Source organism: Chlorocebus sabaeus, chromosome 14 (genome assembly GCF_047675955.1).
Source record: "Chlorocebus sabaeus isolate Y175 chromosome 14, mChlSab1.0.hap1, whole genome shotgun sequence".
In the NCBI taxonomy this organism is placed as follows: domain Eukaryota; kingdom Metazoa; phylum Chordata; class Mammalia; order Primates; family Cercopithecidae; genus Chlorocebus; species Chlorocebus sabaeus.
The window spans coordinates 53,988,814-54,007,021 of NC_132917.1; the positions used below are offsets into that span (position 1 = coordinate 53,988,814).

An 18,208-nucleotide genomic window follows, 5' to 3' on the forward strand; every position below is an offset into this window, starting at 1 on the left:
TATATTGGCTCATGCAACTGAAAAGTTTAGTTGAGAGTTCTTCTTTCAGGAACAGGGGCTCAAACAATATCATCAGGACTTGCTTTTTATCTTTTGCCCTGCTCTCCTCTTTGTTGGCTTCATTCTGAGGCAGACTTTCTCTCTGCCTATTGGCAAAATGATTCCTGATAGCTCCAGGATGAAATGATTCAGCAGTCTCATGGGTCTCAAAGGGAATACCTCATTTCTAATGGGTCCAACAAAGGTTCTGAGGAAGGAAGACTTTGGTTGGCCTGGCTTCCAAATTGTGTCCATCCCTACCACTCATTGTAGCAGAGGGATGAAAAAATCTGATGAGTTAGGATTGGGTTATATGCCACCCCTGCACAAGGGTAAGGGAAGGCATTAGCTCCCCTAAAATCACAAGGACTAATAGGGGAGAAAGAGGGTTTGTAAATGACAAAAAAAGAGCGGATACTGTGCCAGCAAAAGAAAAAATGTATATTACAAGTATCATCAGCTCTCCCACAACCACATGGTTGGAGTGTGGGAGAAATAAGTTTTCTATCAAAAGTTGGGGAGAAGGAATAATGCATAGATAAAAGCAACACATGTCGACCACATCATTGTTCTATTTCATATTCATTCATAAACTTTATTTCAGATATTTGTTGACCATTTGTATTTGGGCTTTTATGAGTTATCTGTCCATTTTGCTATTAGCACAGTGCTTTTAAGATGTTCCTAACATCTTAACCTTGATCTTTATTCCTTTCAGTTTTGCTTGCTGGAAATGTTTTTTTTCAGTTTGTCATTTGTTTCCTAATTTTGTTATTTATATTTTTACTCAAGATTACTATTTTAAATCGCACATAGATCCATGCAGTGGGTATTACACTTTTATTCATCCTAATTCTAAACACTAAATAGTTTTATGGCTTAGTTATTACTCTGATTTAACTTCTGTGGCCCGGTTTTCTCATCTGTAAAATGGGCCATTGATTTTCTTCCTATTCTTCTAACATGTTTATGACTATGAAATATGATTTATTTATTTCAAAATATAGAGCTCAAGAAAGTGAATAAGAAATGTTAGAGAATAGTGCTCTGAGCATTAAATATCAGAGGATCTTTAATGGTATCCCACAGGGAGTACCATGAGTGATTCATATGTAGCTTGATGGTGCTCTGCTGCCAAACAGAGCAGAATAAATCCCTTCCCCACTCATGCCCCACCCATGCGGCAGGCGGAGGAAATGCCTGCAGCTACAGAGAATACAGATGCCAGTCAGAGCCTGCAGGTTAGAGAGAGTGCTACAAGGCTAAGCTAAACAGATCAAACCCAGCCACAGGTTGAACAAGAAAGCAGGCAGCCACTGTTTTCCTGAGTGTAACTGTGGGTACCGCCTCTATTGGTGATAGAGACTTGATACTTAAAATGAACTTTGGGTTGTTCCAAATGTACAGATTAAGAACATCTGGCATGTAGAATTAGGATTCCGATGCAAGATATATACTGATGCTGCCTGGTGTGGTACAAGAGTACATTGATGCATGGATGATGGTCAGTAGTCTTGGAGAACAGAATCAAGATAGGATGAGAAAAGAAAATATTCCTTTGATTATAATGACTACGTGTTCATAAGTTCCTTCATGAGGAAGAAGTGGAAATTATCAGAGCCTCCCACTATGTACCTTTGGTATTATAGTGTATTATATATTTATTTTAAAATTGGTGTGTAGTAAAATGGATATACCATAAAAGGGCAAGCTTAGTCATGTAGCTCAAGTCCTTTTGTCACCTTTATAAAGAACTTTTCCAGGTTTTGTTACGTTGACATTTTTGATGTAGTTAGATTTTACCAAACTGCTCGATGCAGGACTCTGGAGCCTGAGTGATAAGCCAAATGAACGGTCACCTTACAGGCTACTGTTTTAGTCTTATTTTAGTCTGAGTATGCTACACTTGATAAAAATCACTTTGAAAATGAGAAAGTATTACATAAAAGTCATTTATTACAATCCCTTAGATCAGCAATTCTCAACCCTGGCTAAACAGTGGAACTACCTGAGAAGCTTTTTAACAACTGCTGGTGGCTGGCCTAACACCATATTAATTATATTAAAACTTCTGGAGAAGGGAAGAACGCTCCCCAAGTGAACATAACGTGCAACTAGACAAAAAGGGCTGATAGGGGATTGCACAAAAAAGTGGGGTCTAGTCAGGTCTTAGAGGATAACTGTGTCCACAGTGTAACATTGTGTTACAAGCTGACGCGTAGGGTATAATTCAAGTATTCCCTTCCAAGCCTACACAATTGTTAGCAAACTACCTAGTGGTCTCTGGAAGACATTTTTGGGGAAATATTCAGATGTTTTTTGAATACTATTTTGTTGAAAACAATTCAGGAAATTCCCCCCCAGGAAAACTTCTGATTTGCAGCATGGGACATAGAGGCTGAGCACTCTTCCCCAGCTTCCCACTGTACTCGGAACAGGAACCAGACTCCACCGTGGCTTCCACAGCCTGGCATGACCTTTCTCCTTGCCTTGACTGAAAGCCATATTTAACGCCACCGTCTCATATTTTATGATGCAGCAGCCACACTGGGCTTCTTTCAGTTTCTGCTACTTGGGAAACTCGAACTTTCTACATGCTACTTCCTCTGCGTGGATTAAGCTCTCCCACCTTGCTTCTTGGTTTCTTCTTTTCCATTCTTCAGCGATCACTTCCCCAGAGACCTTCCCAGACAACCTCTCTAAGCCCTAATCTACTCCCATCTCTGAATTTTAAAAATTTATTTATTTATTCATTTTTGAGACAGGGTCTCTTTCTAATGCCCAGGCTGGAGTACAGTGGCATGATCATGGCTTACCTCCCTGGCTCAAGCAATTCTCCCACCTCAGCCTCCCGAGTAGCTGGGACTATAGGTGCAGCCTCCCAAGTAGCTGGGACTACAGCCAAACCACCATATCTGGCTAATTTTTGTATTTTTTGTAGAGAAGCGTCTGCCATGTTGCCCAGACTGGTCTGTAACTCCTGGGCTCAAGCAATCCTCCTGCCTCAGGCCCCCAAAGTGCTGGGATTACAGGCCTAAGTCATTGCACCTAGCCCCCATTAGTAAATTAAACATCACCTTCTCCCCAGCACCTACACATGGCAAACATTAGGTGTTTGATAAACATCTGTTGGATGAGTGAATGAAAGACTGTTGAAGGCAGTGTGACAGAGTGGAAAGAACACTGAATTTTACCACAAAAGGCTGGATTCTAGATGGGATTCAATTCCTTAAAAGTTCTAAGACTATTTCTCTGTCTTTAAAGTATAGTACCTGTCCTACTCGGTTCTGTACTTGTAAATCTCAAATGGGAGTTGGTATATAAAAGTGTTACAATAATCATAAAATGCCACTGCAAGTATAATTTAATGTACTATTCATGGACTCAAAAGGAAATCACATATAGTCAATCAGCAAAATGTTTTTAAGTGCTGAATTATTGACACTGTACTGCATTCATCATTATCAACCTTTTAAAGATAAGATTTTATTTTTAAAATTTTAAAATTATTATTTTATTTGCAGAGATGGGTTGCCCAGGTTGATTTCAAATGATCCTCCCACCTTAGTCTCCCAAAGCACTGAGATTACAGGTGTGAACCACCGTTCCCAGACAAATATCAGATTTTATAATTAAGGATGAAAAGTAAATAATTCTAGGTGAAATATTTTTATACTGCAAAAAGCTTCCTATGTCCAGGTAAAAACCATCTTATTTACTTAACAAGAGATCTCTGAGACACACAGTCTTTAAGAAAAGCTAATTTTAAAGGATGTAGTAGATGCATATGCTGGGAACATAAAGTGTCATATTATAGGATTTCAACCAACATTTACCAGGCAAATTTTTGAGACGGAGTCTTGCTCTTGTTTCCCAGACTGGAGGCTGCAATGGCATGATCTCGGCTCACTGCAACCTCTGCCTCCTAGGTCCAAGTGATTCTTCTGCCTCAGCCTCCCGAGTAGCTGGGATTACAGGCAGCCGCCACCACATCTGGCTAATTTTTGTATATTTTAGTAGAGACGGGGTTTCACTATGTTGGCCAGGCTGGTCTCAAACTCTTGACCTCGTGATCCACCCACCTCGGCCTCCCAAAGTGTTAGGATTTCAGGCGTGAGTCACCTTGCCCAGCCAAGTTTTGCTTTTCTTATAACATCCCTATCTAATTGTAATTCATGGTCAAGATACTTTCATATTTAAGTCATCTGTTGAGTGAAGGGTCCTAACAGCAACTAAACTGCCTGTCATTTAGGGGTTTAGCATGCACCTAAAAGTATTTTCGAAGCGTGTCACTGAAATGAGAGACATTTAGGTGGCACTAGCTTCCTGAAGACTGAAAGAGTAACCCTACCCACGGGAACTGCCTTGCCTTGGATAGTTGGTAGGTGGCAGCAACAGATCAGAAATTATGGTTTGTTAACTAAAGCGCTTAAAGTGTTCCTTTTAAAGTTAGTCTTTCATTTTTTTTTTTGTTTCAAAATAAAATGATATAGCTGCAAACCAAGTAGATAGTAAAAATAAATAAGCATGATGTGACTAGCTTGCAGAATATAGACTACCTAAGCCTTTATTTATTCTATAATCTTTCAACAGCAATGTATTTTTCAACAGCTCTAGGCTTGGTTTCATTGCTATTCTTAGCTTGATTTTTGTTGTTGTTGTTGTTACAATCTTTATTTCTTCTCTTTGTAAGTACTGGGAATTTTAATGCTCCTCTATTGACAGAAAGGGGTGGCATATTTGAACTTTCGTTCTGTCTAACCTTTGTTATATTCCTATTGTGAAGATTTTGCCCCAGATATTGCATTGGTCATAGTTCAGTTACTGAAACAATAATCCATTCCAGACAGTTTAAACAGAAATTGTTTAACACTGGGCATTAAATAGCTTATGAAGTTGTTGGGAGGGCTAATGAAAGAAGCTCTTGGTCACTTACTCTCAATCTGAGCTTCGTATCACAGGCATCTGGGTTGCTTTTCTAGAATATCCATTCAGGAATCCATTGCTGACATAGTGAATCAAAACCTTTAGGAATAAGTTCCCCTGGAAATTCAAATGTTGAGATCACAGTTGAGATCCACTTTGAGGCTGAAGTTTTAGGATGGACTTTTACTGCAGAACTGGGCCATCGAGGGATCTACTGATTCTGCAGTAAGAAACCATTTGCTTAATTGGGAAGTTGTTGCTATGGCTGCTGGATTCCAAACAATGCATCCCCTGCCATCATCAGAAGCTGCCACGGTCCGGAAGCTGCCACATCCAAAAAGCTGCTACTCCGGGACCCACCAAGCTTGCTATGATATGAATTAGTAAAATGTCCCGTGCCCTGCCTCTTAGTGCCCCACAAGCCAGTGAACAGTCAGTTAACAATGCCACAGAATAACTAAACTCCTCCGCGACTATGCTTATCACAGAACCAGCAGCAGATGGCCTGTGCCTCACTCATCCCCTCCCTCCACACCCTCCATATCCACAGTGGTAGTTCTGCTGGCGGAAACTCTATCACATAAGGGATCTTAATTGCAAGAATGTCTAGGGGTTGTAGCTTTAAACTCTCCAGCCCTACGGAAACAGGAAGTCCAGCTAGAAAGAGACTGCAATGGATGTGTGTACCAATCCACTGTTTCACCAAGGACATCATGAAGTAGATGAGTTATTTCAAAGACACAAAGGCCGTTGTTGTCACACTATCCCAGACCTGAGGATAAATCTGAGTCAAGCCTTTTCAGGAGTAAGTGTGTGTGAACTAAGAAGAAATCAGGACAAATCTCTTCCCTGATAGGCTCCTTGCTTCCATAGGAAAAGCAAACCTGTTACCTGCTTAAGTTTATGCCTTGGGGGTATTAGGAAGGGAGGGGTCTGTGGTACCTACTTTTTGTCTGAGTGATGCCTGGCCCTTTCTCCCCTTCCCTATCTTGGTGCTATAGCTTGGCGTCTGGGCACACTCTGTTCAAAATCTGACTTTGCCATTTGTTGCCTCCTTGATGTGTCCAAGCAGTGGCATCTGTGATTAGTTGCCTCCTTATGTAATCTTAACTTTACCTTTTTCTCACTCAGTACATTCAGATGCATATTTCCTGTTTTCTAAAGGACTCAGTGCTAATTATAATGATATTTTCCTTTACTTTTCCTTACTTCGAGATATGTTCTTATGCATTTTGTATTATTTCTTCCTCTGGAAATGAAGTATTTCTGTAACACATTCTCTTCATTAATAAAGGTTTTAGTATATTTGATTATCTCCTTGTTCTTCTTTATGTCAGTTAAGATATGCTTTAGTGCTTTGAAAGTAAACTGTTTGGTCCTATCTTTGCCTGAATATGACTTCAGAGTTGTCTAGAAATTTAAATTATATGCCCACAATTCACAATTGCAAAAATAAGGAACCAGCCCAAATGCCCATCAATCGAGTAAATAAAGAAAATGTGCATATATATATATATGTATATATATGTATACACCATGGTGTATGTGTATGTATAAATACATACACATGTACCATGGAATATATGTATACACACACATACACACACACACACACACACACACACACACATATACCATGGAATACTACTCAGCCATAAAAATAAATGAAATAATGGCATTCACAGCAACCTGGATGGAACTGGAAACTATCGTTCTAAGTGAAGTAACCCAGGAATAGAAAACCAAACATCATATGTTCTCACTCGTAAGTGGAAGCTAAGCTATGAGGATGCAAAGGCATAAAAATGATACAATGGACTTTGGAGACTTGGGGGAAAGGGTGGGACAGGGTGAGGGATAAAAGACTACATATCGGGTACAGTGTATACTGCTTGGGTGATGGGTGCACCCAAATCTCAGAAATCACCACTGAAGAACTTATTCATGTAACCAAACATTACATGTTCCCCCAAAACCTATTGAAATAAAACATAAATTGAAAAATAAAAAAAATTGTATGCCTGTATACTGAAATAGTGAATCTGCTCATGCACCACATTGAGAAATTTATTTTGAAATGTTATTATGAAAGCATATAATAGGATACTAAAATAAACTTTCAGAAAGTAAAATTTTAGTTTTAGAAGTTATTGATTAAACAAAATTATTGTGAATATAGTACAGAGTTCACATATGCCCCACATCGTTACCCTATTGTTAATCTTAATATTAATAAATAGTATTTTGTACCATTGTTAATGATAAATGTATATTTGTTGCAATTAATGAACCAATATCGATATCTAATTATTAACTAAAGTTTACACTTTATCCAGATGTCCTCAGTTCTGAATAAAATAATTTCAAGTTCTTTTTCTGTCCCACGATCCCATCAAGGATGCTAACATTGCATCTAGTCATCAGGTCTCCTTAGGCTCCTGGTTGATGCTTCTCAGGCTTTCTGTTTCTGATAACCTTGACAATTTTGAGAATTACTAGTCAGGCATTTTGTAAAGTAAAATTAAATTCTTTTCAATTTTTAGTTTTATTTTTAAACTTCACATAAGCATTTCAAACATACACAAAATTAGAGAACAGTATAATGAATCCCCATCTACCCAAGACCCAGCTTCAAAACTATCACCATTTCCAAGTTTATTCTGTCTAAACTGTCCTACACGCCAACCCCTGAGGATTTAAAATCAAGCCCCAAATATTACATCATAGTACCCTTATGTATTTCAGTACATGTCTCTAACAGATAACGCCTTTAAATACCCACGATGCCATTATCACAGTGACAAAGTTAATGATGATTCTGTAATGTTTAGTAGTCAGCCTACATTCAAAGTTCTCCAATGGTCTAAAAAATGTCTTGTTCAGATTTACATACTCAAATCAGGATCCAAACAAGGTTTATGTATTGAATTCTGTTGATTTGAAAAACAGGACTTTTGTCTCAGCTTCAGCTGAGACCTGAGACTGAAAAAAAAAACATAGTTATAGCTACATTTTGAGATGAGGTGCTAAACTCCATGTGTTGTACAAAAGGGGCATTTTAAAAGAGTTTTAAGATTTTTAGTCCAACACCCACCTCAGGCTCCAGAATATTTCTTTGGGGAAATGCACTGGGGAACTGTAGCTTTTTCCTCCCACCATATGAGAGAGAAGCAGGGTGTTTCCTCATCACCCCAAGCTCAGTGAAACAGTCTTTAAGAAAACCTCTCTGAGATCTCAGTGTTTACTCCTCAGAGCTAGAAAGACAGGTTGACCGATACCTGAGGAAAGGCAAGAGGAAAGGCTGTAGCTGGAGATGTCTGAAAAATGACTGCCAAGCAGAGCAAAGAGAGGTGGTTGAGTTCAGAGCAATCTGTGACTTCTATCACTGGTAGGGCAGAGATATGAGTCTCCACAACTAGGATGTGATGGGGGAAAGGGATGTGGTCCTGTGGTCAGTTTAAAATGGATCCCACCCAGATGGCCTTCTTGCTGGGGGCTAGTCTCTTTCAGCAGAAAGAGGCTGGCAGTGTAGCATTTAATACACAAGCTGGGCCAGGGCATTTAATACAGAAGCTGGGATGGGGCTGCAGAGAGAACTGGCATTGCCTTACAAGGGAGCAGCAGTCAGGAATTCCAATTAGGGTGAAGCTCTGAGTCCCCACAAAAAGAATCCTGCAAAATAAGTAATCAGCTTTGGATATTCACCATTCCCAGAGAGCCCAAATGGATTTCAAAAGTACGTTGTGTTTTTCCATTTTCAGCTAGGTAGGGGGAAATGAAGGCAAGGGCAGGGACCAACCATGGCCTCTCCTCACTTTAGCATACTCAGTACCAAGCTGGGAGAGGGAAGATGCTTTAATGTTACTTATCCTTCTGACTTTTTACTATTAAATTGGACAGTGACAAAGAAAAATTGGTTCAAACCTCGGACAGAATATCCTTCTGTAAAGAAATATGCTTTGCTGAGAGAACGCTTAAGCAATTTTCTGATAATTTGTAATAAGATTAAAGCCTCTTCTGGGAAACCAGCTACTTACTCAGCTGATCAACAGTTGCTGTCTAATAATTTTGAAACCAGTTAGTAACAATTATCTAAGCATTTATTTTGACCTATAAAGTGTTCCTTCCACAGGGAATCATTGAATGGCCTGTTTAGGCCTCTTCCCTTGTGGAAGTTAACAATTTGTATCCTGTTGGGTCCTGTACTTTCACCATAATGATTACAAAAATATTTCAGGGATAGAAATATGTTGATAGATAAAGTAATTTTGCTTGTCCTTGAAATCAATCATATCTTAATATCAAATTTCTGAGAAATAACTAGCAATCACTTTCAAATGACCCCATGTGGTGATGAATTCAAGAGTTACAGGCAGTACCTCTTCAGTTCAAATGTCATTTGGACACAGAGTTTTATCTATCCTTTTTTCACAGGTTCTGTGTATTATCTATCCTTGTTAGATATACACATATACAGATGTGTATTATCTATCATATTATCATATGTATTATTATCATATGTATTATCATAGATAGATAATACATATCTATATATGTGTATTATTTCACAGGTTCTAGTGCTTGGTCATCTTTTACAGTCATATTATATAAGCAGGATTTTCCTTTTCTATGTATTACCTTAAACATAATCCTAGATCACAAACAAATTGTCTTAAAGGTTTCAAAGAAGGGAATTGACAGGTTTTAATTTCAACCAGTAGTAACACAAAGCCTAGTTATTCCAAAGCTGTTGCTCAGGTTACAAAACCAAAGCTTCATATAATTTAATCACACATTGTATGTGAAGGACCTGCATACATATATTTGTAAAAAAAGTCAAATAATCATATACAGTGTTGGTGGTAATATATTTAAATTGGCACAGCCCTTTGAAAAACAGTTAGGCAATATACATCAAGAACACCACATGCTTATATCCTTAATTTGATATTCTAACTTCAATTAAAAATATGTGGGAAGGAAGCTATATGCACAAATATTTTCTTTTCTATGGTAGCCAAAAATGAGAAGCAGCCTGAATATGTAACAACAGGGACTCACAGTAATTATATGTGTGGTTTATCCACCTAATATGATTTATTAAAATATTCATTGGAAAGATAACAACATGGAAAAGAAGAATAAAAGTTGAATTCATACTATAATTACTTAAAACATATATTAGAAACATTTGCTTAAATTTTCTAAAGACTTAGAATCATGTATTATTGGCAATCCATGCCAAAATGGTACGTAAAAATTTCCGTTTGCTAATGTTAGACTGCTGGCAGACACAGCAAATTTTTCAGCTAAGCAAATGTCAATTGTTGCTATAGCACTTCTAAAATTCAAATAAACCTACCTAATAATTGGCAGGGATACTCTTGGGTAAATGTGGAGAAAAGTCAAAGATTGATTAAGAAAAGGAAAATATCAACCTTCCCAGTCAGTGACTACTTAGAAGCTACGGTATAGTTGTCCGTTGTTATCTGCAGGGGATTGGTTCCAGGACTCCCCTTGGATATAAAAATCCTGAATGTTCAAGTTCCTGATAGAAACATACGTACACATATTGTCTTGTATATTTTAAGTCATCTCTAGACTACTTATAATACCTAATGAGATGTAAATGCTATTATATTGTATTGTTCAGGAAATGATGACAAGAAAAAAGAGTCTGCATGTGTTCAGTAGAGATGCCTTTTTTTTTTTTTTTTTTTTTTGAGAAAGGGTCTTGCTCTATCACCCAGGCTGGAGTGCAGTGGCCCCATCTCAGCTCACTGCAACCTCTGCCTCCTGGGCAAAAGTGATCCTACTCCCACCTCAGCCTCCCAAGTAGCTAGGACTACAGGCACAGGCCACCACACCCAGCTAATTTTTGTATTTTTTATAGAGGCGGGGCTTCACTGTATCGTGCAGGTTGGTCTCTAACTCCTGGGCTCAAGCTATTCGCCAGCCTCGGCCTCCCAACGTGTTGGGATTACAGGTGTGAACCACCGTGCAGGTCAAGATACTTAAAAAAAAAAAAAAAAAAAAAAATTCTGTTTGAGGTTGGTTGAATCTATGGATGCAGAACCTGCTAATATAGATGACTGACTGTACTAGTGGGGAAGGCACACTAAATAACTAGGATAAAATCTGGTAACCACTCGCAGAGGTGACTGAGCGGGATCGAGGAAGATACTGGAGAAGGGGAAGGCATTCCAGATACAGTAGATCCAAGAGAGGAGGTTCTTTGTTTTAAATCTCTCTGTTGAAACAGCGGAATAACTGAGAGTGTCTTGACTATAGTTTAAACGCAGGTAGTGGAGGCTGAAGACCTCCGGTTCTATTTTGAACGTATTAAGAAGAATGACTTAAAATTTATGTTGATTCTAGAGTCTGCATGGAATGAACTGGGAGATGGAAGAGGTAAGTTGTGAGGTCTCTGCAGTAAACCAAGACCTTCACTACATAAATTAACTGCATTAGCATTTCTGTAATACATTTTACTTTAAAAATGATTTAACCATATTCTAACCAAGTTTTAGGTGATTTTTGGTGTTCTCTAATAGAATTGGCACAGTATATTGAATCAGATGGCAGTGGATTATTTTAACGGTGTGGCCAGATGCAGAGAAATATGTAAAGGTATTGAGGCCAACAAATACAGAAATGCAAATTCTCACAAGTAAACATATTTGGAATTCTAGAAGGTGGCAGATTATCAATAGCTGTATCCAGATCCCTTGGAGTGGTGGATGGTTTTATATTAAAACTTTGTAATAGCTCACCAGGAAATAAAATACAGCGTTAACCTTCTAGGCAATTGGGATGTTGCTGAGAATAATCAAGATCATTAAAAAAAAAAAAAAAAAAAAAGATCGGGTGCGGTGGCTCACACCTGTAATCCCAGCACTTTGGGAGGCCAAGGCAGGTGGATCACCTGAGGTCAGGAGTTTTAGACCAGCCTGGACAACATGGTGAAACCCCACCTCTACTAAAAATACAAAAATCAGCTGGGTAAGGTGGTGCTTGCCTGTAATCCCAGCTACTTGGAAGGCTGAGGCAGGAGAATCTCTTGAACCCAGGAGGTGGAGCCGAGTTCGCGCCACTGTACTTTACTCTGGGCGACAAGAGCGAAACTCTTGTCTCAAAACAACAACAAACCCCCACACACAAAAAACTGTATGACTGAACAGCAGACAAGATGACTACAGTGTTTTTCTTTTGTCTGTTTCCACTAGAATAAAATACTTCATATTTTTAAAAAGTTTCTTATCCCAGAAAAATATCACAATCCATTTAGAATATGAGTTCAGGCTCAGCTACTTCCTGACTCTACAGAAGATTTCAAGATGTGGCAGACCTTATCTTAAAAGCTGGCTCAAAATCGCCGGATTTGGTAGTCATCTAAACATTTCATAAATAATTTACTAACTCTGAAAACACTAAACCAGCAGGCCCTTGATTTCAAAAGCAAATCTTGCCAGGATGGAGTAGGGCGGGGGACCTGGGATGGGGGATGAAAGGGATTGGAAATGGGCAGATATTGGTCAAAGGGTACAAAGTTTCAGTTAGTGTGAACAGGAAGTTCTGAAGATCTGATGTGTAACATGGTGACTGTAGTTAATGTATTGTGTCCTTAAAAATTGATGAGTAGATCTTAAATGTTCTCTTCATGAAAAAATGGTGGAATGGATATGTTAATTCCATTGATGTAATCATTTCACAATGCATACATATGTCAAAACATCACCTTGTACACCACAAATATACCCAACTTTTGTCAATTACACTTTAATAAAGCTGGGGGAAGCAACTTTTTTTGGGCACAGCATCCGGGTTTTATTTACTAACTTTGGGAACAGAGAACCTTTATCAATTAAATGGTAGGGAGCGCTGTGGAGAGAGCATCCTCCCCAGTCCGGGAAGACAGGCAGAGAAAGGAGGCCTAGGATGCCTGGGGCCCAGCTGCCTCTTCCCTCCTGGCGTCCCCAGCGGCCCTCGCTCCCAGGCCCCGCAGTCTCATTTGCCGCGTCCGACGCGTGACCCCGGCGCGCTAGCGTCCGGGACCGGTGACAGGCGCGGGGTGCGCCAAGCGGTCCCATGTGTCCCCTCCCTCTCGCGGCCGCCGCAGTCGCCGCGCCCCGAGCCCTGCTCCGGCTACTCAACAGAGGGCTCGCCGCAGCCATGTCTACTGCCGGGCCACTCAAATCCGTGGACTACGAGGTGTTCGGGAGAGTGCAGGGTAGGAGTCCCCTCCACAGTGGGAGATCAAAAAGGTTATGGGAGGAAGGGGAGAAAGCTGTGAGAAGCGCCTCCCACCTATAGTATGCCTTTTCCCGTTGTGGCTGGGACTTCCGCTTAGCCATGACACAGCAGCGGCGATGGGGAAGGAGGCGAAACGCGCATGCGCCCGAGGACTTGGACGGGCGGAAGTAGGGGAATAGGGAGGGAAGTAGGGGAATGGGGAGGGAAGTAGGGGAATGGGGAGGGAAGTAGGGGAATGGGGAGGGAAGTGGCGATGGGGAGGGAAGTGGCGATGGGGAGGGAAGTGGAGAGGGGTTTGCTGAGGATCAGAAGTGGGCGGCTGCCGGGTGCGGGAGTAAGCGGCACAGAGGGAAAGGTTGAAGTTGGGTAGGAAAAGAAGAGGGTCTTTGAACTAGTGGTCTCGTTGCTTGCCACTGAAGCTACCTGGTCTTGACTTGGGTTTTAGGAGGGACGCTTAGATGGTTTAAGGTTACCTTTTCAGAGGTCAAACCTTTTTTTAGACCTCTTTGTAGCTCTTAAAAGAATTAAATTGTTACCTAATTTTTGTTTCATCCTAAGTTTAAGTAGTTGCAAAGTTTGTAACGTCTGGCTTATTTAAAATATTGATATTTATAAATGAAAATATTAAGTCACTCTGAAATGTATTCAATGGAATGTAAATACGGTAATGATTTAATATCCACCATCTTAATTTGAAATAAAACTCTTTAACAATGGGAAATTTTACTCATTTCTTTTCCTCTTTGACTTTGATTTACATTCCACTTCTCCCACAGAATTACCCCCTTGTTTCGCTTGAGGGTTTTTTTTCCTTGCTCACACTATCATACTTTTCTGCTATATGTGTGTGTATATGTATATATATATGCACATGTATAAATAAGTATAATGCTTTTTCTTAATTTCCTTTGACAATAAGGCTTTGTTAGAAACAAATGCTTGTTCCTTGGTGCAAAAACTCAAATAATTTTTTCAGCAAGGCGATTTTACTTCTATAGAAGGGTGTGACTCTCGGATGGAACAATGGCAAGAGCACACCTGAACAGGGGAGGGGAAGGGGAAGTTCTTATTCCTGATGCAGGTAGCCCCTACTGCTGTGTCTTTCCCCTAGTGGCTAGGGTTGGACCGCACAGTCTAAGTTAATTCCGATAGGCTGTTTTAACCAGCCGGGGTATGAGCTGGAGTGGCGGGGTGGGTAGTTTGGCAGGAAGGGTGGTTATGGAACAGGTGACTCAGGATGATTCAGGTCAGAGCAGGTGACCACAGGTGACTCAGGACAGAGCAGGTGACCAGGGGTGACGTAAGATGGAGCAGGTGACCAGGGGAATAGATGTGAACTACTGATTAAAACTGGTGGAAAAGGTTGTTTACTGAAACTAGGGGTGAGGAGAAGGAGGAAGCTAGACTTTAAAATAGAGCACAATGAACCGAGCATACTGACATACTGATTCTTTGAAGAGAAATTTAGAAGTCATTGTATTCAACAGCTCCAAGTATTAAATTTTTTGTCTGGATTGAATTATTATTGAAATTATTATTAGAACACTAGATGAAAATAATATGAAAAGTATGATAAACATTATTAAAATTTAAAGGTAAATTTGTGTTAGAAGTTTATTTTTTTAATTCTATTTTTTAAAGAGAAGGAGTCTTGCTGTCACCCAGGCTGGAGAAAGTTGAGTGGCACAATCATAGCTCAGTGCAGCCTGGAACTCCTGGGCTCAAGCGATCTTCTGCCTCAACCTTCTAAGCATCTGGGACTACAGGCCCGCACCACCGTGCATGGCTAATTTTTAAATTATTTTATGTAGAGAAAGCGTCTCTGTTGCCCAGGCAAGTCTCGAAATCCTGGCTTCAAGCGATCCTCCTGCACTTGGCCTCCCAAAGTGCAGGGATTACAGCGTGAGCCACTGTACTCAGCCAGAAATTTATTATTAATGAGAAGGCTGGGGATATTTATTTAACCTTGGTCAGAGGAAGAGTTGAATTATCCTTGTATTTGGAACTCTAGAGGTTTTTACACTTTGGTGCAGTGTACCAGGGTAAGATTAAGAATGGGTAAAAGTGTGCCTTTTGTAAAGAGATCTTTCTTTTTTAAATTTAATTTTATTTTTATTTCCAATAGGTCTTTGGAGAACAGGTGGTATTTGATTACATGAATAAGTTCATTAGTGGTGATTTCTGAGATTTTGGTGCAGCCATCACCCAAGCAGTGTACACTGTACTCAGTGTGTAGCATTTTATCCCTCACCCCCTCCTACCCTTTCCCCCTGAGTCCCCAGAGTCCATTGTATCATTCTTATGCCTTTGCATCCTCATAGCTTAGCTCCCATTTATGAGTGAGAACATAGAATGTTTGGTTTTCCATTCCTGAGTTACTTCACTTAGGATAATAGGAGACCTTTCTTTCAAAGGGTGATTGTGCAAAGGGAGATAGGAAAGGAGTCTCAGGTCAGTTTTGGGAAAGAATGTATGTGGAAGTTGAACATCTGGAAATTGATTCCCTGAACATTATGCATGGATCTGTGCTCTTTATAAAGCCTTTGAGTGCACCCAGGGGTATGGTATCCTGCTTTGAAAACTGCCACAATAAGTCACCAAAGCACATAATGTAAAATATGAAAGTGAAGGCAAAGATCACCTAACAGAATGGTCCACTAGAGAGAAGTGGCAGTAGTTAAGGAGTCTGTGTGTGTGTGTGTTTGTGTGTGTGTGTGTGAATGTGTGACATTTATTGTGGGTGTTCTTTGTGCTGAACATTTCACTGTTGTTTACTTAATCATCACAATTTTGTGAGTTGCATGTCTTATTCCTGTTTCAACAAGGACACAACAGGTGCACAGAGATTCAGTAAGTTGGACAAGCCCTTAATTGACAAATGGGATTTGATTCTACATCTCTCTGACTTTAAAACTTGTGCTTTCCCATTATATGATGTTTTCTGCTATTACATTATATATTTCTGTTAACTATACAATTCTACTTTTGTGCACATAGTGGTAACATGGTATATAATCAATTTGGACCAACAGTAAAAATATGGAAAAGAGAAATGTACTATACATAAAATAGTGGGGTTTAAAAAGTCAGCTTTAGGGCAGTAATTCCTATAGTTTGCAGTATGTTAAATGGAAGAGAGTACATGCCTACTATTGATCAAGGCATAGTGCGTAGTACAAACTCACCATCACATATTTACACACATCTACACTGACATTCCCTGACAATTTAGAATGTGCCAAGCTCTGTACTCAACATTTTACATACGTTGTCTCATTTAATCCTCATCTCTGTAACTGCAGTGGTTTTTCTCATTTAACAGATGGAGACATTGAGGCATGGCGAAGTAACTTCTTTCCCAGTTATAAAAATTAAGAGGTGGGGCTGGGATTTGAACCTTGATAGCTTTTTTTTTTTTTTTTTTGACAGGGTCTCACTGTTGCCCCGGCAAGATCATAGCTCACTACAGCCTTGAGCTCCTGGGCTCACATGATCTTCCTGCCTCATCCTCCTCCTGAGTAGCTGGGACTAGAGGCATGAGTCACCATGCCCAGCTAACTTTTTAATTTTTCTTTGGTAGAGATAGAGTCTCACTATGTTGACTAGGCTGGTTTTGAACTCCTGGCCTCAAGCAAGCCTCCCACCTCCACCTCCCAAAGTTCTGGCCTTATAGGCATGGGCCGTCAGCCTGGGCCACAGAGTGAGACTGTCTCTGAAGAAACAATAAAATAAAATAAATAAAGTATGAAATAATAACATTTTAGTGAAAACTGGCTTGTTAGAAATAATAGCTATGAAAGTAAATTTGCAGTGGAGGAACCTATAATTGGGAACATTTATTATGGACAAAATATGGATTGATAAAGTCGTCATTAAAATATTTGAGTGGAAACTATTTCTAGTGAAAATGGATTCAATGAAGTTAAAGTGAACATGGAAAAAATGGAAAATGTTTTAACCTTCCTATATGGAAAATTGATCAATTAATTAAATTGGCTTACTTGAGTTTATCACAGAAAATGTTTTCCAACCGAAAATGATGTGTTGTTAGTATAGGGACCTTATAACTGGTTTAAGCCAATATAGATACATTGTTATGAACTAAAGTCCTTACTTTATTCAAGGTTTCCTTAGTTTTTACCTAATGTCTTTTTTTCTGTTCCAGGATCCCATCCAGGATACATTTAGCCCCCTTGGCTCCTTAGGCTCCTTGAGGCTGTGACATTCTGTTAGACTTACCTTGTTGTCAATGATGTTGGCCGTTTTAAGGAGTACTTTGAGGTCAAGTACTTCTAGAACGCTCCCCAATTGGGATTTGTCTGATATTTTTGTTATAACAAGACTGGGGTTATGGGATACTAGGAGGAAGACCACAGAGGTAAAGTGCTGCTCTTGTCAAACCTATCAAGGGTATATACTGTCAATCTGACTTATCACTGTTGATGTTAACCTTGATCACCTGGCTGTGATAGTGTTTGTCTGTTTTCTCCACTCTAAAGTTACTCTTTTTTTTCCCCTCTCTTTTCATCCTCTACTTTAAAAAATCTTCATATTCTCAAGGAGCTCCATGTTTTTTCCTCACCAACTTCTCTTGCACTGAGGGCTTTGGGAGAGGGTTAAGAGAACTGGGGACTGAACCCCTGTGCTTTTAGAGTGTTTATAACTATGGCCTGGTTTATAATGTTTCTATAGATGTTTCATTACATTTATATCTGGAATAATATAACCTGAACATTTGAAAGGGAAATGGATTATGCTGTGTATAGATGCTCTGATGCTTTACCAGCTCTCAGGGGAATACTAATGACACTCCTAGAAATGTATTATGGTAATCTGTTGGTTTATATGTGCTTAGAATTTTTATTTTGACTCAGTTTTTTAGAATAAGAGTAGCTTATTTGAGTACTGATGATGTAGAATTCTTTCAGTGCCGTTTCACCAGCCAGAAATCTTTGCGGCCAGTGGTGCCTCTGCCCAAGCTTTGCTTGGG

The 18,208-nt window shown here is 39.6% G+C and overlaps 1 protein-coding gene across 2 annotated transcripts in view; it reads left to right on the plus strand.

The window, feature by feature from the left end:
- The first annotated feature begins 12,803 nt into the window (after positions 1 to 12,803).
- Positions 12,804 to 18,208, plus strand: part of ACYP2 (acylphosphatase 2) — a 203,312-nt gene continuing 197,907 nt past the window's right edge. The window contains exon 1 of one of the 2 annotated variants that reach the window (XM_038006934.2): positions 12,804 to 13,195. In XM_038006934.2, coding sequence (XP_037862862.2) covers positions 13,054 to 13,195 — 142 coding nt within the window. In that variant the 5' untranslated portion in view covers positions 12,804 to 13,053. The remainder of the gene's footprint in view (positions 13,196 to 18,208) is intronic. The other variant, XM_007970636.3, reaches the window with a different exon arrangement.